The sequence below is a fragment of the Notechis scutatus genome, chromosome Z, assembly GCF_049901735.1.
Source record: "Notechis scutatus isolate UNSWTSFEM ecotype Mainland chromosome Z, rNotScu1.2, whole genome shotgun sequence".
NCBI lineage: Eukaryota > Metazoa > Chordata > Lepidosauria > Squamata > Elapidae > Notechis > Notechis scutatus.
Genome location: NC_142025.1, coordinates 1,626,079 through 1,650,753, shown reverse-complemented (window position 1 = coordinate 1,650,753; position 24,675 = coordinate 1,626,079). Strand labels below are relative to the sequence as shown.

The window sequence follows — 24,675 nt, the reverse complement described above, 5'->3', positions numbered from 1 at the left end:
AACATACAAAAGCACACACAGGTATGTGAGGTACTATGCCGGTTCCATTGTTAAAAAAAAAACAGCAGCTACCGCTACTGTCCAGAGGTTATGCATAAATGCAGTCCTCGATTGACAACTATAATAGAATATCCATTGCTAAGCAAGGTTGCCTGATTTTAAGACTTTTCTGACTATGGCTGTTAAACAATTCACTGCAGTTAAACGAATCATTTAGTCATTAAATCGCTTCTCCCAGATTTAATTATCGGAAGCCGTCTGGGACGGTCGCAAATGGCGATCATGTGAACCACGAACATGGCAACAGTCGTAAACATACACAAGATGCCAATTGCCTGAATTTAGCTCAAGTGACCTCTTGCAATTGTCATAAATACGAGCCAGTTCCCAAGCACCTGAATTTTGATCCCATGACCATGTGTTGCTAAGCAGAGGTGGATATTCAACAGGTTCTGACCAGTTCTGGAGAACTGGTAGTGGAAATTTTGAGTAGTTTGGAGAACCAGCAAATACCTCTGACTGGAGATTTTACAGTATCCTTCCCCTGCCATACCCACCAAGCCACGCCCACAGAACCCGTAGTAAAAAAAATTGAATCCCACCACTGTCGGTAAGGTGTGGTAAGGTGAGGATAATCTGAACCAAATTAACTAAAGTAAAACACATCAACAAGAGCCGTTGTAACTTCAAACAGCCACTAAATGAATGGTCGTAAGTCAAGGGCAACTTATAGCAAGTTATCCACTATAATTTATTACAACGAATGCTCACCTCATCATTTTTCAAAGCCATGAAGTAATAATGGATGTTCTTGTTTCGGGCATATTCCTTCACTCGAGTTTTGAATTCTTTGTGATCCAGAACTTCTCCACAGTATTCAAGAACAAAGGTGTTACTAAGCAAGACAAAAGGAAGGCAAGATGATGGAAAAAAGGCAAAACATGCACAACTAAAACACAGCAATATTACGTTTGCATGGATCTATTTACCTATCTATCCATATCTATCTTATCCATCCATCTGTTCTGACCAAGGCTTCCAAGACCGTAATTATGGACATGTTTATTTTAAAAACAAGTCTTGTTTTATTGCAATGCTGGGAATTGTTTTCATTGCCAGCCAGTAATGAATCTCAAACAGTCCCTCAAGATAAGCACCCACCTGGAACTTCCGGTTTGTCGGCTTCGCGAGCGGCAGGGATTCGCGAAGCTGCGCGATCCCTGCTGCGCTAGCCGCTTTTGGTGCTCCGATCCGGACGGGTCCGGAGCTAGGCTTCCCTGCAGGGGCAGCTGAAGATAGGGGGATCCGGAGGGGTTTGGGGTGTTGCAGACCCCCCCGGCCGGCAGAACCCCTTTTCCCAAGACTGTGCAGCGGCGGTCCACAATGGCCGCCACAAAGAAGCTGGCAGCGGGTAAGAATGCGCAGGAGGAAGTGGAGAAAGTTTTTGAAAAGAGAAAGTTTTTCTTGGTTCCCAGGACTCTAAGACATATTTAACAAAACTCCTGAAAATTATGACTTTCTGAATGATACCTTCTAGAAGAGGAAAAAAGCGGCAGTTTGGTGGTGCTGAAAGGAAAGTTTACTCTCCCTTCCCGACGGAATTAATAAGGTGGACATTGAGAAACCTGTTTTTTTCAGGTAAAACTAGCTTTATGGGATAAGTCGGAAGGGAGAGGACAAAAATATATTCATCTGGTTTGATTTTGTTGGAGGAGATGCCTTAAGGATTTAAAGACAGAAATAGAACTCCAATAAGGCTTCAAAATACAGATTTGGACTTTCTTTTTTCTTTTGTCTGATATTACCCCTGGAAGAGAAAGGGAGAATTTTGTCTTGGCTTGGATTGATTGAGGATTGTGGATTTTGGGATTGTTTTACTTTTTTTTGAAATATCTTGGTTGGTGTAAGAAGAAAGAGGGAAAAAGAAAAGAAAAGAAAAGATCTATAATGGCTTTTTCTTTTGAGGAACTGAGGGAAGAATATGAGCAAACAAAAGCAGCTGGTAAAGATGGTATGGAAAAAGCCTTCCTATTTTTAGAAATGGCGCTGGTTAACTATCAACAAACAATACAACAGATGGAGGCAGAAGAACAACAAGAAGATGAAGACGCCATCTTTAATGAATTCCAAAATTTAACTAAGAAAGAAGGAAGAAAGCGAGGAAAATGAAGGACTTAAGATCTAAAAAAAACATTTAAGAAAGAGAAAAATAAGATGCAAAATAAATATAATGATAGTAAACAAAAGAAAAAGGGAACACAACAGAGAAGGGATGCCAGCAAGGCAGAGGCTAGAAGAAGGGGGGTAGGAAGATTTGGTGGGGGAAGAAAGGGAAAAGCGGAGAAAAGCCACAAAGTTTTGAAATTAGATGGGAAAAGAGGAATTTTTTTAGGGACAAAGGGTAAAGTACAATTTCCTTAAAAAAGATTTTGCAAGGTACATAAGATGGTATTGTAACATCTGTATTAGAAATAGAAAATTAGAATGGCTTAAGAGTTAATAAGAAATTAAAATGTTGAAATGTTTAACAATGATTGATTTTAAAATGTAATAAAATATTAAAGGGAAAGGCAATGGGAATGTTATAAGATTTAATATTTAGATTTATTATTTAACTATGTATTTAATCATTTTGGATTTATTACTCTGTTTTTATTGTTATTAAAAGAAAAAAATAGTAGATAGAATGTACCAAGCAGAATCAGAGTGGGTATTAGGTGTTATTTTAAATGTTAATCTAATTAATTTAGGGGAGGATAGAAAGGCATCATACTCTGATTAGTGATTTCAGGAGAAATTCTTTTTTTTTTTTTTTTAATAAGGAATGAGATAGAGGGATAATAAAGAATGGGCAAAAGATACAAATATAATGATTTAAATTAAGATGGATTAAATAAGATAGAATTATGAAGAGGAAATGTGTGGAGAAGTTTATATAGAAGATATAGAATGGTAAACAAAATAGGTAATGATATGTAAGATGAGCATGAATATAATTGAAGCCCATATAAAGAGAGGTACCTGGGGCCAAGTTACTTTCCTAAAAGATTTTTTATATGTTTGTTTGTTGTGTGTTTATGTTTTTGAGAGTATTAATAAACCTTGTAGAAATACAGAATGAGAATAATGGTAATCAAGTCAGAAAGAAATAGATGAAATAATAATAGTGAAATTGAATAAGAGTAAAGAGAAGTAAAGAGAAATTGATAAGAGGTATTTTTATGCTCATATGGAAATGGCTTAAAATAGAATTGTATTGTATAAAATAAGGTTTTATCTGACTTGTAAAATTTATAATGGAAAAAGGTTCAAATATGTAATGGTTGATGATGATTTGTTTGTCTTTGAAATTAATAAAATTTGCTTGAAAAAAAAAAAAAGATAAGCACCCACCTTTCTTTCCTGTGAAGTACTGCCAAGAACAGAAGTGCCCAATGAATTAGAAAAAAAACCCAGCTAAGTACAAAGAGCTTCAATAATGAATCTGAACTGAACGAATGACTTTGCTTCCTGCAAAGGTATCGCTCATCTTGGCCTGTCCTTTATACCAGGGGTCCCCAACCACTGGGCCGCGGACCGGTACCGTCCGTGGATCACTTTGCACCGGGCCGCAAAGAAAATAAAATAAAAAATAAAATAAAAATGGCGGCTTTCTTCGCCTTCGGTGAATGCTGCTGGGATCAGGGATCAAGGACACAAATGAAAGAAGGGAGGGAGGAAGCAACCAAGCCTGTCCTGCTCTCTGGCTCAGTGGCTTCGGTTTCTCCCGCCTCGCTCCTCTCTCAGTCGCTCTCTCACTCCTCCACCAGCCCAGGAAGAAACTACTTCAAAGAAGCCTGCAGGGTGGTTTTTTCCTGTCGGCGCAGCTTTCTTCCGAAGCGCCATACCCCACCCCGCCGCCAATCAATCCAGGTTCAGTCCAGTGCTTGCTTGCAGCCGCCTGTTTCGCTTGGTTGTTTGGGAGCAGCTTCGCTGAGAATAATAACTATTCGCCTTTTACTCAGCCGAAGCTGCTCCCAAACAACCAGAAACGAAGGCAGGCAGGCAGAACGGAGCACTGGATTGAACTGCTGGGCGGGGGGGTGAATGGGCGCTTCAGAGGAGCTGCGCTCCGAAACCACCAGAAACGAAGGCAGGCAGGCAGAATGGAGCACTGGATTGAACCATGGGCGGCGGGTGGGGGTGAACGGGCGCTTCGGGGAGCTGCGCCGACAGGAAAAGCCACCCTGCAGGCTTCTTTGAAGCAGTTTCTTCCTGGGCTGGTGGAGGAACGAGAGAGCGACTGAGAGAGGAACGAGGCAGACACCTGAGGGATGAGGCTGAGGGAGGGAGGGAGACACCTGGAGGGATGGGGCTGATGAAGGCAGGGCCGAGAGGCGGGCTTCTCAGCCGTCCTGCAGGGACTATCTGTCGCTCAGGGTTGCAATGAGGAGGCATTGGCGCTCCCTGAACTTGGTGGTTTGCTGGCAGACGTTTTATTACCCGACCAGGTAACAACATCAGATGTTACCTAGTCAGATAATGAAATGTCTGCAAGCAAACCATCAAACTCGACTCCCCTTGAAAAAGTGTTTCTGTGTGAAACTGGTCCCTGGCACAAAAAGGGTTTATACCTTATGGGAGGGGCAATCACTTCCCAGTCTTACTCCCGAGTCGCCCCTTTTGTCTCAACTGCTCTCGCCTTCTAGCAGCTCTGTGCACATGCGCACTGGGAACAGGCTCCCTGGGTCCTCTGCCTCGCTCCTGCCAGACTCCGGAAGCTCTGAAGGCAGCACAAAACTCCCAGATGGTCCTGGCCCCACCCTCGTCCAAGTCCTCTCCAGACTCCCGGACTGGTCCCTGTTCCTCCCCACTTTCCGCTTGCACCAGCTGTCAGCGAACCACACCACCATCCATCCATCTAATCTCTAAACTATCCAACTCTACCATCTATCCATCAATAAGTACCTATCTCTAATCTATCATCTATCCATCTCTAATCTACCTATTTCTAATCTGTCTGTCTGTCAATGTACCTACCTACCTACCTACCTTCTGAGAGCAGAAATCAGAATTTCAATGTGCGCGATTGTGTACACAGAAAAGTGACAATAAAGGTTATCTTACTAGTACCTTGGCTTTCACTCACAATTGAAATTAGGGAGCGATGGAGATGCTCCCTAGCAAATTTGCTGCCTTCAAGTGAATCACAGGCTACACGTTTCTGCTAGTACAGGTAGTCCTCGCTTTATGACAACAGAGCCCCAAATTTCCGTTGCTAAGCAAGGCAGTTGTGAAATGAGCTTTGCCTCATTTTACGACCTTTTTGCCACCATTGTTAAGTGAATCACTGCAGTTGTTAAGTTACATGGCTGTTAAATGAATCCAGCTTCCGCATTGACCGTACTTGTCAGGTCGCAAAAGGGGATCACGTGACCCACCCAGGGACATTGTAACTGTCGTAAATACAAGTCGTTCCCAAGTGTCTGAATTTTTACCACATGACCATGCAACGGTCCTTAAGTGTGAAAAACGGTCATAAGTCATTTTTCCCAATGCTGCTGTAACCTTAAAGGGTCACTGAACGAATGGATATAAGTCAAAGACTATCTGCACCCATTTACGATCTTCCTTCTTGAGAAAAAGATGCGAGGAGGAAGGGGGTTTGAAGATGTTTCTCTTTAATCTTATTAATGCCTGGTTTTAGTCATTGATCAGGATGGGGAGGAAAGCCCTTACCAGATATTCTGGAGCTTTGGAACAGCTGCGGAGTCTCATCAGTGTCTCCTTCGTGTTTGGCCTAGTGGTTAAGGTACCAGGCTGGAAAGCAGGAGATGGCGAATTCTAGTCCTGCCTCAGGCATGAAAACCACTGGGGTGACTTTGGGCCAATAATCAGCAGACAGCGAGTTCAAGACCTGCCTTAGGCATGAAAGCCGGCTGGGTGATTTGGGGCCATTCCCTAGGAGACGGTGAGTTCTAGTCCCACCTTGGGCATCTAAGTTAATTGGGTGACTGAATCAATTAACAGGGGATGGTGAGTTCTAGTGCAACATTGGGCATGAAAGCCGGCTGGATGATTTTGGGCCAATGACCAGGTCACAGTGAGTTCTAGTCCCACCTTAGTATTTTGGGGCCAGTCACTTCTCTCAGCGAACATCACTTCAGAGTTGTTGATGTGGGGGGAAACGGGAAGAGGAAGCTGTGTTATGTTCACCCTCATTTGTAAAAATAACAAAGGTGTGATACAAAACACCCATAAAGGCCTTTAAAAAAACCCCGCGATTGACAGAATCACGAAGACACATGTGTGGTTAAAGATCCACCCCAGGGACCTCAGAGATGGGACGGCTTTTTTTTTTGCAAGCAAGCTCAGTTCGTGGAGACTTACGAAGGAAGGTCCTTGGCCGCTCTGAGCCCCCAGCCCTTCTTCTCCGTCAGGATGACTTCAACGTCTGCGTGCTGCTTCCTCTGAAACCGCCGATTCGAGCAATGCTCTCCGTTGGGACACCTGGAGGAACTAAAGACAACAGAGAGCAAGCTGAACAAGCGCACGGGGCCCCCATGCACCATGGCTCTATGGCTTATATTCCCAGTCAACCCAACTCAGCAGGCAGGCAGGTGTTATAATCCCTCCTGTAAAGGAGACCCATCCGGTGGAGCCCAGAAGAAGGGCCTTCTCTGTGGTGGCCCCCTCCCTGTTGCTTGAAGGATCGCTTCTTCCTAGTTTTATCTCCATCAGACCCACCAAAGCAGAGAGGCAGGGGGTGTGATGGGGTCTCCTCTCTTAAGGAGGTTCATCAGGTGGGAGCCCAGAAGAAGGGCCTTCTCTGTGGTGGCCCCCTCCCTGTTGCTTGAAGGATCGCTTCTTCCTAGTTTTATCTCCATCAGACCCACCAAAGCAGAGAGGCAGGGGGTGTGATGGGGTCTCCTCTCTTAAGGAGGTTCATCAGGTGGGAGCCCAGAAGAAGGGCCTTCTCTGTGGTGGCCCCCTCCCTGTTGCTTGAAGGATCGCTTCTTCCTAGTTTTATCTCCATCAGACCCACCAAAGCAGAGAGGCAGGGGGTGTGATGGGGTCTCCTCTCTTAAGGAGGTTCATCAGGTGGGAGCCCAGAAGAAGGGCCTTCTCTGTGGTGGCCCCCCCCCTGTTGCTTGAAGGATCGCTTCTTCCTAGTTTTATCTCCATCAGACCCACCAAAGCAGAGAGGCAGGGGTGTGATGGGGTCTCCTCTTAAGGAGGTTCATCAGGTGGGAGCCCAGAAGAAGGGCCTTCTCTGTGGTGGCCCCTCCTGTTGCTTGAAGGATCGCTTCTTCCTAGTTTTATCTCCATCAGACCCACCAAAGCAGAGAGGCAGGGGGTGTGATGGGGTCTCCTCTCTTAAGGAGGTTCATCAGGTGGGAGCCCAGAAGAAGGGCCTTCTCTGTGGTGGCCCCTCCCTGTTGCTTGAAGGATCGCTTCTTCCTAGTTTTATCTCCATCAGACCCACCAAAGCAGAGAGGCAGGGGGTGTGATGGGGTCTCCCTCTCTTAAGGAGGTTCATCAGGTGGGAGCCCAGAAGAAGGGCCTTCTCTGTGGTGGCCCCTCCCTGTTGCTTGAAGGATCGCTTCTTCCTAGTTTTATCTCCATCAGACCCACCAAAGCAGAGAGGCAGGGGGTGTGATGGGGTCTCCTCTCTAAGGAGGTTCATCAGGTGGGAGCCAGAAGAAGGGCCTTCTCTGTGGTGGCTCCTCTCAGGTTATTTGAAGGGCCACCTTTTCCCAGTTATCTCCATCAGACCCCCTCCCCCAAAGCAGAGAGGCAGGAGATGTTTTAACCTTGTATGTTCCTCATCTCTACTATTAAAATAAAAAAAACAATTGAGGGAATGCAAATTTTAACAATCACAAAACAGATTCCGTTTTGCGACACGTTTTCCTCCCTGCACGTCGTTGAAAAGGACAGCAAAACGGGTTTTTTACCATTCGATCATCAGCAGGCGGTTCAGACAATCCTCTCCACACGCCACCTCTCCCTGGGATAGTTCTTCTTTGGAAACAGTTGGACATTCACACAGCATCCGTTTGATGTCTCGGTGCGACTTATTCTTTTTTCTAAGGAAATCGTGTTACATTGATAAAACATTTTTTAAGGAAAATATCCCTTTGAACAGGGTAAATAAGCCTGGCCCGGTTATTTTGCTATCTCTTAACCTCAGTGTCTTTAAGGCCAAACATTTACAGAACCTCCATAAATTATTTATTTAAAACTGTGTTTGGTGGACACGCTGCTTTATGTTCACAACTATGTGAAGTCACAGCTGCCAGTTGTGTTGGCCTTCCTAGGTATCCACTGCAGGTTGAGTTCTGCAGCCATATGAACTCCCATAAAACACGTAGCTCTTTTTATAAGCAGTCAGTTGTAAGTAAATTCACATCCAATCTGAATTCTGCAGCCACATGAACCCGGAAAAAAGATGTAGATACGCTAATCAGCTGTCCATAAAACAGAAGTAAATTTACAACCAACCCGAATTCTAAAGCCGTGTGAAGACTCAAAAAGAGGCAGCTACTTTAATGAGCCATTAGACACACAAGTAAATTCACACCTTATCCAAAGCATTTTCTCCTCATTGGATATGAATGGTGTATTCCCTCCAGCTCTTCCTATTTTCCCACTAGAGATCCCATAGCAGGTCAAAAGTACAGGATGGAATTGTAATGATCCACCCCGTTCTTACACGCTCAGGTGCAACATTTTAGGCTCTATGGGATAGCCAAATCCTGCCCCATTCGGTCCAGCAGAAGGGGGTATGCTCAGGATGTCATCAGCCAAGGAATTCCTGCTGAAGGGATCCAGAAGAAGAGCATCTCCCGCTCAGGCCCCTCCTCTTTGGAATTTAATGCTCCTTGCAAAAAAGAAAGAGTGGCAGAATTGGGTGGGGTGGGGGGGTGGAGTGAATCCGTCTAGAATCCTTAGGTAGCCACAAGTGAGTTAAGTCCAACCCTCCTTGAATTCTGTTGACCCTTATTTAGCTCTTAGCAGGAGTTACCCGGTAGTTGAAAAGGTTCCTGTGGATATGTTTTTAATAATAAATCAGGAGATGGTGAGTTCTAGTCCCACCTTGGGCATGAAAGCTGGCTTGTTGACATTGGGCCAATCACCAGGAAGGAGATCAGGAGTTCTAGTCCTGGCTTAGGCATGAAAACCAGCTGGGTAACATTGGGCTGATCACCGGGAGAGGGTGTGTTTTAGTTTCACCCTAGCCATGAAAGCTGGCTGGGTGACTTTGGGCCTATCACTAGGTGACAATGAGTTCTAGTTTCACCCTAGGCATGAAAAGTGACTGGGTTAATTTTGGGTTGGAGTACTCTCTCTCAGCCCAATCCACTTCAGAGGTTGTTAAAATAGATATGGGTTATTTGTAGAGTAAAAATAAGTAACATTACCTTTCTGTCAAATACATGTTTTCTTCAATGAGGTCGAAGTAGCAGGGCATTTTCCCTTCCTTGGCATAGTCCTTCCAACGCTGGGGGTCCCGAAAGTCTTCCATGAAACACAATGGACGATCTGTTGGGGAACCCTGGGGCAGGATGCTCAATGGCTCACTCTCTGTTTTGAGTTTCTTCCTTTCCTGGGAGCCCCCATCACTCTCTGAATCGCTCCCCAAGTCAGTTATCCTTTTCTTTAGTGGCCCCCGTTCCTTCATATCGTTTCTTTCTGTCGCCTTCGTCCCTTGTTCTTTTCTCTCTCGCGCCATAGGGAAGTCCTTTGCCGAGTTGCTGCTGATCTCGTGAGCCTGTACCGACCCCTTCTCCCTGGGGTCCCGTGACTGGAACTTCACGGACTGGTCGGGGAAAAAGAGCTGGCTTTCATCCACCCATCGGTCCACTTCTTCGTACTCCTCGTGATCCTCAGTGAGCGAATCAGGGACCTGTCCTTGGATACGTTCGTAACTAATGGCAGAAGGTCGGTTGGTCAGCCTTGGATCCCAGTAGCCGTTGTCAGGCCAGTAGTTGTGAGACCCCATGTACGGGACTGGGGGCGGGGGATAAACATAACCTGGGAAAACTCCATAACTACTATCGGGCTGTTGGTATGTGCTGCTGGGCTTCTCTGGTTGGGAGAAATCCCATCCCAAACTCCCCAAGTCCTCCGTCGAATGAAAGCCATCTTCCCGAGAGAAATCGGCAGGATGGGAAAGACCCACAAAAGCAGGCCTCCCCTGCCTACGGTCTGATTTGGAAACGCCGCCCATCGTGTTGGTCATTTCAAAACTGGAAAGGTAGTGCAGATCTTCTCCTTGTGATGCGCCGACCGACCGAGTAATCGAGGTGGTTTCGTTGTAGGCAATTCTTTCGTCTGGCTTATGGAAAGAATCGGTCGCTGGCTCAGAGTGGCTGGTGCTGTCAACGTCGTCGCTCTGAGGCTGGGAGGCCTCTGGCAGAGGGCCCCCCGACACCTCCGTTCTCTTGACCTCTGTCGACGTAGCTAAGCTTCTCTCTGATTCTCTAGAAGGCAAAGTTCTGGTTTCATTTGACAGGTTGTTATTCAGTTCCAAGCTATCTGGCACACTTTCACAGAACGGCTTGGTGGACTCAGGCCGGCTGTCTTCCCAGGGATCCATGTAACGTCGGTTACTCTGGCTGTTCCGTGAAGAACACGAGCTGCTCTCTTCCAGGGTTAGGGTGGAATTCTTTGGAATGACCACCACGGATTGAAGGCGGTTCCTGGGAACGCTGCTGTCATCCGAATCAGAGTCCTCGCTCTCGCTCTCGTCGCTCAGATGCTCACTTGCGCTTTCGGCCGTATCAGAATAATCTTCGTTGTGCGCAGAAGAGATTTCTGGAGTATTGCTGCTGCTGCCATATCTGGGCTCTTCTTCCATGGTTTCAGTTTCTTCTACGGTGACGACAATTTGACAAGAAGGGGACAACCCTTCCGAAAAGGCGGATTCCATCAGAGAGCCCTCTTTGTCTTTCATCACCAAAACTCCAGGAGCTGGTTTGTCTAAGTCAGATGTCATCCCTTCATCAAAGACCACTGCATCTTTCTCCTCAAGTTCTTCCTTTCCAGGAACCTTCTCAGGTTCCTTCACTGGCATCTGTAAATAATAACAATGCTCATTTTTCAAAGGAGATTTTGCTTTTTGGACAACAGAATCTGCAGGCAGGATATCTAACTCAAGGGCAACTTCAGGGCACGTTAAGACTTCTTTAGCCGTCTGTTGGATGGGTGTGTCCAGATGAAGCACATTTTCAGAAGTTGGTTGTTGCTGATTGTCTACTTCCACAATATACTCCTCTGTTGTAAAACCTCTGACTGGTGTGGGCTCCACTGAACTGAAACCTGTGTATTTCTCATTTTCCTGAGCCAAACCGGATGGATTTTGATCATCTACACTAGACGATGTGAATGTTTGAGCAGAGATCTCTGCGTGAATGCCCATTTGAGGTTCTTGAGTAGCTTCTGTGTCTGAAGGCTCCACTTCAATTTCAATTTCTGAATAAGACAAAGAAACAGAAGTGTCATCCGGCAAGTAGCAAGGGGTGGGATCTTTGGTTTTACAAGAGGAATCTGTTGGATCACTCCCTTTTTTAGACAAGATTTTAGGGTGACTGACCTGCTTGGTAAAAGAAGATACACATTCAGGTGAAGGAGGATTTGAAATCTCCATTTTCTCCTCCAGCAACTGGAGGTTGGATTCACCGGAAAAAATGAGAGACTCATCTGGATTGCATCCTTCGAGTAGAGACAGGGTTTGGAGACTATTTGATGATAGCTTAGGACTTTTGGCTTGAGGGGGCAGCTCAGATCCATCTAAATTATCATCAGAAGACAGGTCGATCTCTTCTGCTTCAAAGGGAGAGGATAACCTCTTCCGGCTCCTCCTTTCTGGGGACCCATTTATATCCAGTTCTACTGGAGAAGATGTCCTTAACTGCTCTTGTCTTTCTTTACCTAAAGATCCCATGTCCTTAATACTGATATGGCTATCGATTCCTGCAAGTTCATTTACGGTAGAAAGAGGCGAACCCATTTTTGATTCATCTAGCTTTCTAAATGTCAGTGAGTCACTGAACTGACTTACTGGAGAAACAGTCCTCTCCGTTTCTGGCTTCTGGGTAAGAGCGGTTTTTGTTTCACAGCCTGGTACACCAGAAGTCTCCGAGTCTAAACAATTAGACTGATCTTTGACGTCCTCAGATTCTGTACAACAGAAAGAACTCTTAAATTTATCTGACTTGGCTGCAGATGTCTTGGAAGAGGTGGGCTTGGATCGGGATGAATTCCCGCCTTCTGCTTTAGAATGGGAGGCTTCCCGACGATGTCGTGGTTCATTGACAGGTGAGGACCTTTTTGATATGTCACTTTCAGAAATCCTTCGTGTTTCTCTTTCTGATCTGGCCTGCTTTCCTCTTCTCTCAACATCAGGATAAGCAGAATCAGTCTTGCTGCTTTCCCTCTCTGACTTTGAGTAAGAGGACGAGGTCCTGGAATCTCTGTAAGACGAGGAATGGGAAGATGCATGCCGTGAATCTGTAGACAATCTAGAATGGACCCTCCGATACTCTTCTTCCGAATCGGAACTCTCCCTCACCCGGCTGTCCATGTAAGAACGGGAGTACCGTGTCTTCTCTCTGTACGGTGAGCTTCTGTGGTATCTCCGGTCAGAATCATAGTAATGGGACCGCTCGGATCTAGAATAAGATGTGCTGGTTCTAGAACCCCTTTCAGATCGGGAACGGGAGTGGCTTCGCCGCCTCTCTCTCTCTGATCTGGACCGTGAGGAGTACCTCGAATCTCTCTCCGATCGGGAATGGCTAGAATATTTGTCATCCCTTTCCGATCTAGACCGTGAAGAGACCTTTGGAGGCTCTTCCGTTTTTGAAGCCACAGAGCTTTTCCGTAAATCCTTTTCCTTCTCTGAGCTGGCTGCTGCTTTGATTTCGTGGGACCGCTGACTCGAGGAGGTCCTCACCGAATCTTCATCCGATTCAGATCCTGGCAATGCCCCCTCTGACAATGAGAACTTCCTCTTCGGCTTCTTTGAACTTGGGGCAACCTTGGAGTTATCTGCAATTTCTTCTTCCTTCCCAATGTGGGAATGCCTTTTCACCGATGCTGGTTCCGCTTCCTCAGAAACACCTGGAGCCAGATGTTCTTCAAAGTCCCCCAGAGCAGCATTTTCTAGTTCAGAAGACTGTTGTGGTGGGCTGGGTGATGGTTCTGTTATCATTCGGACAACGGTTTCTACAGGGGATGTCAAGAGAGGGGTGAAGGGGACCGGTATTGCAACTTGGGGTGCACCTACTGGAATCAGCACTGGTGTGGGAGCTGGTTTTATCTGTGGAGGAGGAGGGGGTGGGGGAAAGGGGGGAGGAGGGGGAGGAGGGGATGACGGCATCTCCCCCAATTCTGCTGCAGCAGGTGGTGGTGGCGGAGCTACTGGGAGCAGTGGCAATGCAGAAACCAGGGAAGGTTTTGTGGTAACATTTAGCAAATGCTTCTTGAAATGAATTTTGCCCAGTTCCGCCTTCGGCTTTGGGGGGGAAAATTCCTCAGGAGCTCCCAAGGGATCACCAAGTTCTGTTTTCAGCTTAGAAGTGAAGTCACTCGGAAGGGGCGAAAGCGACGTGCCTGGGCTTTCGCTGGACTTCTCATTCCCCAACGCAGCCAGAAACCGGTTTGGCAACGTCTTCTTGGTAAGGCTGAAGCTGAAGGACACTTTCTGCCTCCCTTGTTCCTCCAGATTCACTTTTGTCCGGGTACCTTTGGGTAAGAAACGGCTCGATGCCACTCCTTTGAAGACAGGGCCTTTGACAAAGCCAGGTTTCTGGGCACTTTCGCTCTTGCCCTACAATGCAAAACAGCAGCCGGTGAGAGCTGTTCGGTTTCCAAAAAAGAGGAATGAATAAAAGAAAGATTGCGACCCAAAGAAAAGAAAAGCCTCCCAGAGAGATGGCAGGTCAGGCTGGCTGACTGATGATACCACTTCTCCCCTAATGGCCAACTCCTGCCATACGTCAAATCTTCCTTTTCAGACACCCGAAACAGAACAAAAATTCCCTCACGAGGCCTTCCCTACATTCCCCCAAAACAGAAGTGGAGTAAGTTAGTGCTTACCTCATTTTCTTCTTCCCTGTTGCGATCCAGATGAAACCGTGTCCGCGGGGGTAGGGGGTTGGAGAGGAAGAAGAAAACAGAGAAAGCATGAAAACTTAAAAAGGAAAAAACAAACAAACAAATGCTTGCTTTACAGATTTAACAAATAACTTTCACTTGTCCTGAACACTAATCTCTCAGCGAGGACAGGCAGTAACCTGGCTCACTTACAAACTGTCAACATAGGTGGTACAAGCTATTTCTCCAGCCCTGTTATGTGTCGCTCCAAAAAAAAAAAAAAGTGCTCTAGCAGCCCTCCTCAGTAAATTTTGGGTTTTTCCCAGCAAAACTGTCAATTCTCAAGCATGTGTGCGGTCATATCAAGAGTCCAGCAGCGCAGCACCTTTCCTTCCCAAAGTATTTATTTATTTAGGATATTTATATGGCCGCCCACTCACTCACAGTGATTCTGGGTGGCTTACAAATAACAAAAGCCTAATATAAAAAGAAATAAAAACAAAACAAAGGGTATTTTGAGGGCCTTCCTCTGTTACAATTCTTCCGATATCAGAAATGTGAGCCACCTCCAAGGAGGAAGAGGGTCTGGAAATGCCATTTTCCAGGAACTTTTACATGCGTTGATAGGGTAAACCTTGTTACAGCAAGTTGCGGCACAAATCTTGCAAAAAAATTTCTCCGGGTTCCTCATTCCAGAATCCCAATGCAATCCAAAGAATTCAGCTTCTAGTTTTACTGAGCAGTGGAAAGGGAAATATTTGGGTAAATAAAACAGGAAAAGGTATGGATTCTCATGCAGGCAGTCCTTGATTTACAACCACAACTGGGAACTTCCATCACTAAGCAAGACAGTTGTATATACAGATAGTCCTCGAATTATAACCATTTTCTTTAATGTCCATTTGAAGTTAAAACTGAAAAAAGTGACTTATCATAGTTTTTCATGCTTATGACTGCTGCAGCATCTCCACAGTCATGTGATCAAAATTCAGATGCTTGGCCACTGGCTCATATTTATGACGGTTGCAGAATCCTGGGGTCACGTGATCCCCTTTTGCAACCTTCTGACAAGCAAAGTCAATGGGGAAACCAGATTTGCTTAACAACTGTGTAACTAACTTAACTGAAGTGATTCACATAACGGCTGTGGCAAGAAAGGTTGGAAAATGGAGAAAAACTCAGCTGTCTTGTTTAGCAGCCTAAATTGTGGGCTCAACAGCAGTCGTAAGTCGAGCAATGCTTGTTCAGCAGGAAGGCCACAACAGCAGCAAAACTGACCTTAGCTGAGGTCAGTCGCACAGAATTTTCCCCCAAACTGTTCATCCTCAAAATTACCCCAAGTTTCAAAGAATAAACTTCAACCATCATTAAATCCAGTTTTAAACCAGTGTTTTCATTGGACAGCTGCTGTTGGTTGCTGATGTAGAGGGTTATTTAAAGAAAAAAGAAAGAAAATGGTTTTTGAATTTTTATCAAGGATAAATTACCTGCTAAATGACCTGCTAAGTTAAATGGCATGCTTTTCTGTTTCCAATCTTTTTTTGCAGAGGGTTACAAACCAAAGAGTTTTTAGTTTGTATGAATTGTTTGCAATTTTAATCTGGTTCTAGGATATTTTACTATTTGCATATTTTATCATATTGTAAGCAGCTCAGCTCACCTGGCTAGACAAGATCATGAGTTCTAAAAGGGAGAGAGGTTTGATGCAAATGCCCCTACTAGCACTGATGATGTTCCCTACTTGGATCATGCCTGCAAGAAAAACCACCAACCTCACAGAACACCAAGGACCACCAACTTCATCACCAACCTCACAGAACACCACTAGAAGGAGAAAATGAAACTCCAGGTTCTGGAGATATATCTTAAGATTACACTTTATGCAAGCAACTGAAATAATATCTTTCTATGCCATAAAATCATGGCAGAAATGTCCTCAGTCCCAAAATCACTTCCATCAGCTTGAGGCAAAAGCTGAATAAAAAAACTGCTTTGAATTTAAAAGAAACCTCCTTTGAGAAATGAAAAATATTACCCTTACTAAAAACTTCAATTCATATTCTTTTCCTCCAAATTCCTTCTCAGTATAAGTCCTCGGGACTTCTTCATACCTTTTGGAGGATACCTGTTGACTTGCTAATGTTAATATTCCAAACCATTCTCAAGTGAATTACATTGATAAAAATTTCTTCCTGACACAAATACAATCTTTTCCAAACTACTTGCTACATAAAGAAAGCAATGTGTCTCAAACTTGGCAACTTTAAGAGGGATGGACTTCAACTCCCAGAACTCTGGCTAACATGGTAATTCTGGGAGTTGAAGTCCTCGTGTCTTAAAGTTGCCAAATTTGAGAAACACTGTTCTGGAGGAATTGACAAGTTACACAAAACATAGTCTGTACTGTTGTTAATGTAACTGTCCTTTAAAACACCATCTATTTATTTATATTGCCAAGTTTTGACAAGAAAGATGTTATCACTGTAAAGTTGCTTATTTTGCACAGAGCTGGTAACCTAGCATACTACATTAAAACTCACTTAAAAGCTGTCTTGCTCAACAACCAAAATTTTTGGTCAAAACTGGAGGACTAAATGTATATTTAGACTTTTCCTTATGCACAAAGTCATGAAAGGGTGGGGAGAGCAAAATGTTACCTGGAAAATTGCTGGTGACAAACATGGATTCGTTCTGATTAGAGAATGGCAGCTAAAATAAGATCTCCCAGACCTGCAGATGGTTTATGAAAGGGGGATTTCCCATGATCTGAATAGGTCCCCTGGGTTAAAAAGAAGCTTCTGACCCCGTGGGGTGTGTGTGTGTGTGTGTGTGTGAGAGAGAGAGAGAGAGAGAAGGAAGCATAAAAAGGAAGCATAAAAAGGTGGCCAGCCACACCGCTGCGGTGAATTTGAGTCGGTTGCTGTGGACACAGCAAACAGCACTATTTGCTTGAGAAAACCGACGTGAGAAGCAGGAAGCGCCGAAGCGTTGGCCAGCAAATCAGAATGACCACTAAACCTCGAATCGGTGGGACGCAAGCGACGTGGAGGAAAATACAGAATTCTAAGACCTGCAAGACTCAATAAAGTCCCATTTGCAGGCTATTATGAAGTTCTGATTTTCTAGAATAAAAAAAACCCCAGGGATATATAAGCAGTCCTCAATTTACCACAGTTCATTCAGTGACCATTTGAAGTTATAATGGCACTGAAAAAAAAAAGGACCGTTTTTCCACACTTACGACTGCTGCAGCATCCATCCCCATAGATATGTGATATATAATTCAGACTCTTGACTTGTATTTGTGACGGCTGCAGCGTCCCGGGGTCGCATGATCCCTTATAGTGACCTTATGCCAAGCAAAGTTGATGAGAAAGCCAGATTCGCTTCACAACCGTGTTCCTAGCTTAATGAAGGCAGGGATTCACTCAACAACTGTCATAAAATGGGGCACAGCTCATTTAACAAATGTCTTGCTCACAAACACAAATTTTAGGCTCAATTGTGGTCGTAAGTCGAGGACTCACTACCTGTACCTCCCAGTGTCTGTGCAGGCAATGAAGGTGCTGAGATGACGCTAATTCTCCACTGCTTGGGCCAAATCCATTTCACCCATAAAAGCCAGACCCATCATGTAAAATAAGGCTGACCAAAGTTTCTCCTTAAAGAGTATCTTACTACTACCTCTTTGTTCCAACATCTTCCAACATCTTTGCTCAAGGCAGAGAGCGCGACGGAAGACACATGACAGGGTGTCCTCAACTTATGACCACAATGGAGCTCAGAATTTGTGCTACTGTCTATAGCGCTTCTCCAGGTCCTGGTTGTCCCAAAGGTGCTTTTTTTTCAAGAAGCAACTGGACTTTCTGGTTTTTTTCTTTGAAGATGCTTCGCTTCTCATCCAAAAAGCTTCTTCCGCTCGAACTGGATGGTGGATGGGATTTATACAGGCTGGCTGCAAGGAGTGTAAATCCTTCCATTTCCCACCACCCAGTCAAAAAACCCTGAAAGTCCAGTTGCCCCTTGAAAAAGCACCTTTGGGTTCTGCTTCTAAGCGAGGTAGGGGGTTCAGTGAATTGCACCTCCTTTTACAACTTTTTTTGCCACATCTCTTAAGTGAATCATGCAGTCGTTAAGTGAATTTAGGTTCGGTTGGCTTGTTAGAAGGTCGCAAAAGGGGATCACATGACCCCAGGAAACTGCGACTATCAAAAAGACGGGTCAGTTGCCAAGCGGCCGAATTTTGATCACGTGACCATGGGGATGCTGTGACGGTCGTAAGTGTGAAAAACGGTCATGTCAACTTTTTCCAGTGATGCTGTAACTTCAAATGGCCACTAAATAAATGGTTGTAAGCCGAGGACTACCTAGAGTGGCATTAGGAAGGGGGGGAAAAGAATGAAAAAGTGCAGATGTCAAACAATTATTTTCAAGAGCCGCAACGGTCTCCCCAATGCACTATAATCATCACCTCATAATTGCAGCAACGGCTAGGCTCTGTTTAACTCACTTTGCCAACTGTGTTTTGCAACTGGCAAACGGTTGGGCTGAAAGCTAAAATTACCAATTAATACTCCCTCCAGGGAGGGAAGGAAGCAAAAGATAAGAAGAGCCAAGGGAGGACTGGAAAACAACATAAAATTTTGTCCACCCAGCTCATATGCCCAAGGCGGAAATCACAAGAAAATGCTGCAAAGATGGAGTGAACCAGGGAAATTAAAATTCAAATCATGTGACACTTCCAGCATTGGATTCCATTGTCCTCCCAATGTTACCCAGTCTCTGAAAAACCCTCTTGCCCATTACAATAATTTACAACAATTCATTTAGTGACCGAGGTTACAGTGCCACAGAAAGGACTGTTACGACAGTTTCTCACACTTATGACCATTGCAACGTTCCTGTGGTCATGTGATCAAAATTAGGACACCTGGCAACTGTCTCATATTTATGACGGTCACAGTGTTCCCGGGTTCACATGATCCCCTTTTATGACCTTCTGACGAGCAAAGTCAATGGGGATTTGCTTAACAACTGTGTTACTCACTTAACAACTGCAGGGATTTACTTAACAACTGTGGCAAGAAAGGTCATAAAATGGGGCAAAATCAACAACTGTCTCACTTAGCAACAGTAATGTTGGGCTCCATTCTGGTCGTAAGACAAGGAGTACCTGTAATCAAGATGTAAGCTTACCATTACATACCTCCGGAGCTCTAAAGTCTCTGGCATTGTGATCCCCGAGTCTGAGCCGTGAGATATAAGTAGCCCTTGATTTATGATCACAACGGCATCCAAAATGCCAGTCTCTAAGCAAGGCAGTTGTTAAATGAGATATGCGTCATTGTATGACCTTTTCTGTCACGGTTGTTGATCCCGTGTCTGTGGGGGATGCGGTGATGGTTATTAAGGTGAAAAATGGTGATAAGTCAACTTTTTTCAGCACCATTGTAACTTTGGATGGGGCTTAAATGAATGGTTGTAAGTGCCTGTATCTTATCAAGTAACGCCAGAGCCTCCAGCCATCCCTGGCTGGGAGGGGACAATACGCAAAAGACCACCATGTTACACACACAATCAGTTTCTGTTAGGCCACAACTGAAAAAATGAAGACCGCTTGAGAGAAATCTGAACTGTGTTGTCTTTGACCCACAGCAGCCTGTGAGAAAGCCATCGCACAAAATGGTTGCCAGGCTACAAATGGGAAAATTCCTATTCATCGAAAGGCAAAATGGTAGTTGGCATCCTTTGTCTATAAATTCCAGAAATATAGAATAACAGGGTTGGAAGGGACCTGGGAGGTGCTCTAGTCCAACCCTCTTCTCAAGCAGGAGAGTCCTGTCTTCATTCATCCCAGATTAACACAAGGCGTTAAACTGGCTGAAGTGAACCATGATTTATTGCTAAACTGTTGGGATTCGTGATCTATATTACAAGTCAAATATTAACCAAGGACATTTCTGATCTGAGCACTTAGTGAACCTGACCTGGAAATAAAAACTAATGATTCTAAAGAGAAAGCAGGACAAAATGAAATGCTTTTCAGTGGTACAAATGAATTTATTTTTATGGAATAATTTATAAATATTATTCAAAAGGCAGGATGTTAATAAATAAAAAAAATAAATTTAGATGTATTTGTATCCCTTTATTATATTTACAAGTAACTCATGGCAGTGAACGTATCCGATGTATATTTTTCCTCCTATGTTCCCTACAACAACATTGTGAGGTGGGTTGGGCTGAAAGGGAGGGACTGGCCCAAAGTCACCCAGCAGTCTTTTATTCCTAAAGTGGGACTAGAACTCACCGTCTCCAGATATTTGGCCCAAAGTATACCTAGCTGGCTTTCATGCCTAAGGCGGGACTAGAACTCACCGTCTCCAGATATTTGGCCCAAAGTCACACAGCTGTCTTTCATGCCTAAGGCGGGACTAGAACACACTGTCTCCTGGTGATTGGGCCAAAGTCACCCAGCTGTCTTTCATGCCTAAGGTGGGACTAGAACTCATTTCAAATTGGGGTGTATGATGCATGTCTGTGTGCATATTACACGAGACAGTGTCAGGCCTGCCTTTCACTGGCCTACTGCCATAGATTGGGAGGGGAGAGAATTTGGGACAGCCCACCCTGTGGGCCTTGGAATGAGGACTCGAAGGGCCGGAGTGGAGCCATGTTGACAAAACAACCCAGCCGCCAAGGACACCTGGCTTGGGAACCGAATGGAGAGTGCGGCCGGAGGCGCCAAAGAACCCAGCCGTTCCCCAAACATCCCAAAGCCATCCTATTGGATCCTGATGGACTGGCCAAGGGGGGAGGGCCAGCGAAGGGGGGGGGAGAGAAATATTGACATCTAGCTGCAAGCACTTGAGTAAAAGAAAAGTCAAAACCAAATGAAATAAGCTCATTTCCACTTGACAACTGAGTCAGTTTCTCAGCAGCCATCTCCTAATAACTGAACTGTTTCACCTGTTTCCCACCTGCCTTTAAAAAATGAACCCCTTAAATGCAGTTGACCTTGTCTACTTATAAAATATCGAAGCAAGGAACACTTTGGTTTCCTCTGCCAGCCACCATTCAAAACTGCTTTTCTCAGCAATTATCCCAGGGAAGGGATATATTATATATTTCCGCTGCAACGAGAGATTTGTCAGGTTTCAGCTAAAAAAGAAGAAGACAAATAGCCATTTCTGAATTTGCAAGGGAGCCCTTCACGCTTTTGGGGTTTTATCTATCCATGTTCAGCAAGAGGAAATAAGCACTGAATCTCTTTCTCCCTGCCAAGAAAATCTAAAGAAATCAATCTGTAACTGCAGGGAGTCCTCGACTTATGGCCACAATTTAAATCAGGATTTCTATTTGCTAAGCTAAGGCAGGCGGTTGTTGAGTTGAATTGCATCCAATTTTCCGGGGGGTGGGGGTGGGGTGTGTGAAGCAAATCGTGCAGCCCCAGGAAACTGCAATTGTCGCTAAATATGAGTCAGTAGCCAAATGCCCACATTCTGATCAGGCGACTGACAGGACGCTGCAAGGGCCGTTAAAGTGACGCTGTAACTTCAGTCACTGCAGGAATGGTTGTAAGTCAAGGACTAACTGTAATATAATTCGTTTAGTGACCGTTAGGATTTATAGCCGCTTTGAAAAATGTGGCTCACGACCATTTTTCACACCGTTGAAGCATTCCCATGATTGAAATTCGGACACTTGGCAACTGGCTCGTATTGATGATGGTCGCAGTCTCCTGGAGTCACATGAACCCCTTTTGCGACCTCATGGTAGGCAAGGTCAATGGGGACGCTGGATTCACTTTACAACCATGTTACTAACTGTAACAATTGAAGTGACTCACTTAACAGTGGCAAGAAAGGTCATAAAATAGGGCAAAAGTCACTTAACAATTGTCTTGCTTAGAAAGGGAAAATTTGTGCTCAACTGTGATTGTAAGTCAAGGACTACCTGAAATTTGCCTGTTAACTGTAACTTCCTGTAACGATAAACCATGCGCTAATAATTTCCCCTATTTGAGTTCCCTCTGTAGTGGAAGCCATGTTCTCCAGCAAGCAAAGAGCATCTTCAAGACATAATGGATTTTATTTGCAAATTGCTCTCTGCCCTTTTCCTGTCTTAAGTTTGACACTTGGCTCTCACAGGCACGCACTTTTAAAAAAATGTATGGCACTTGGAGAGCGAGGCCAGTTGGGAACAAATATTGCTCAAGATGCAATTCAGACAGCAACTGAAAAATTCAAACACCAAACCACGTTTACCTGTTTCACCTAACCCAAAAAAAGTTACAATTATCTGGTTTTAACACAATGGCAGACGCCTTGTAGCCCATGAAAGGGATGATCCCTGAAAACATGGGGCAGAAGTCGCCCCCCTCACCCCCCAAATGTAACACATTTTAGAGGCCCTATCTTTGCAAGACATTATCTGTAATTTTGGAATTTATTTAAACAGTCACCCCACCCTTACAAAAGATAAAGAGGAGGAATATGTTAAAAAGCAAAATTTGTTTCCTGCCAATCTAGTCAAAAGACTAACATTTTGAAGGAGTAGAGAAGGAAGGAGGAAAAGAAAGTAAAAAGGGAAAGGAGAGGAGAGGAAGGGAGACAAGAAGAGAAAAAAAGAGAGGGAAGGGAAGGAAGAATAGAGAAGAAAATAAGAAAAGGAAGAAGAGAAGGAAGGGGGGAGGGACTTCCTGCCAGTAATTCTACCCCAAGAATTGTTGAATGTTCCCCATTTTAACACCTGCTACGCAAAGATATCCATGGGGGAGGGGGGGAATGTTGAATTTACGTTAGCAAAACAGAAGCTGAATTTCATTTTTTTTTTTTTGGTACAATTAATTTCTGGAATTGCATAATGTTGCTTAGGCATCCACAAAAACAAGGAGAGCAATTTGCAAAAACAAAGGTATACCCTATTGCCTTGGTCCAAGTTTTTACCTTTCTACCTCTTCAGACCCATCCATATTCTTTTCAAAGATACACCTGTGGTCCCTTTCCACCTCAGAGGTGACTGCAATTTCAGCGCTGCTAGATGCATTAGCTTTTTGGTGTCCACTGGGATCCTTCAGTATGAAAGCCGTGCTATAAAAATAAAACAGGATTCAAGAGAAACAGTTGAGGGTTACATGCGCAGGTGAGAAAGGGAGAGAGAAAGGAAGGCCTGAGCTGCCGAAATCCATTTTTGCCAGAAAACATAAATGGCAGCCCAGTTCTGCTCAGGACAGGGATTAACAAAATAACAAGAGCTGGAAGGGACCTTGGAGGTCCTCTAGTCCAGGGTCCCCAACCGCCGGTCCGCGGACCGTACCGGACAGCGGAACAAGCCTTACCGGGCCGCTGGTTGCTGGGCGCCGCCATCTTTTTTGGTAAAAGCGCTTCTGGTGAGCTTTTCCGGTAGAAAGCTCACCGGAAGCGCTGTTTCATTATAAAAGATAGGCGGCGCCAGCGCTCGGTGAGCTTTTCCGGGTAGAAAGCCATTTCTACCCGAAAAGCTCACCAGAAGCGCGCCGCCATCTTTTATGATGCGCTTGTGACGTCACGGAAGCGCCTTTTCGTCATAAAAGATGGCGGCGCCCAGTTGACGCCGTACCGGGCCGCGGCGCCCAGCTGATGTCGGAACCGGGCCGCGGCGTCCGAAAAGGTTGGGGATCCCTGCTCTAGTCCAACCTCCTGCTCGAGCAGGAAACTCAATCCCATCTCAGACAAGTGGTTGTCCAATCTCCTTCTTGAAAACCTCCAGTAATGGAGCACCCCAACTTCTGGAAACAAACGGATTCACTGTTCTCACTGTTGGGAAATTTCTTTTATTTCTAGGTTGGTCCTCTCCTTGATTCGGATGAATCCAAGGACTATCAATAATGCATTTTTTAAATATCAAAAAATTGTGGGTGCTTTTGTCCTCTACAAGATATTTATCTTTTTTATTGTCTGTAAGCCGCCCAGAATTGCTGTTATCAGGGAGGGTTGGCATCTAAATTGAATAAATAATACTGATGAAGTTCCTCAAAGCCACAACTCACTCCCTTATATAGGCATCTATAAAAGTCTAATTTCTGAATGCCATTAGTTCAACTATGTCTTGAGACAATACAAAATATCTCTTCGTATAACAAAAATGAAAGAATATTGGGCACAAAGCTACCAAGAATACAGGTAATCTTCGTCTTACAGCAAGCAGTTCGTTTAGTGAGCATTCTAACTTACGCCACTGAAAAAAGTGACATGACCGGTTTTCACACTCACAACCATTGCAGCCATCCCCATGGCCACATGATCAAAATTCAGAGACTTAGCAACTGACTTATACTTACAACAGTTGTAGTGCCCTGGGGTCATGTGATCCCCTTTTGCAACCTTCTGACAAGCAAAAGTCAATGGGGAAGCCATGTTTATTTACAATTTACAACAGTGTTACTAACTTAACTCCAGTGATTCACGTCATAAAATGGGACAACATTCACTTAACAAATGTGTCACTTAGCAACACAAATTTTGTGCTCAATTGTGGTTTTAAGTCAAAGACTACCTGTATTTTCCTTTGTTCTCTTTTTTTTAATATGGGGGAAAAGGTAGGGGAGATCCTACA

At 44.6% G+C, this 24,675-nt stretch overlaps 1 protein-coding gene across 1 annotated transcript in view; it reads right to left on the bottom strand.

Moving 5' to 3' along the window:
- The window catches only part of SETD2 (SET domain containing 2, histone lysine methyltransferase), an 89,871-nt gene that overhangs the window by 62,840 nt on the left and 2,356 nt on the right, over nt 1-24,675 (bottom strand). Inside the window, 6 exon segments of the mRNA XM_087948349.1 lie at nt 772-895; nt 6,370-6,498; nt 7,938-8,069; nt 9,405-13,813; nt 14,083-14,098; nt 23,028-23,171. Of these exon segments, the coding sequence (XP_087804475.1) occupies nt 772-895; nt 6,370-6,498; nt 7,938-8,069; nt 9,405-13,813; nt 14,083-14,098; nt 23,028-23,171 (4,954 nt within the window).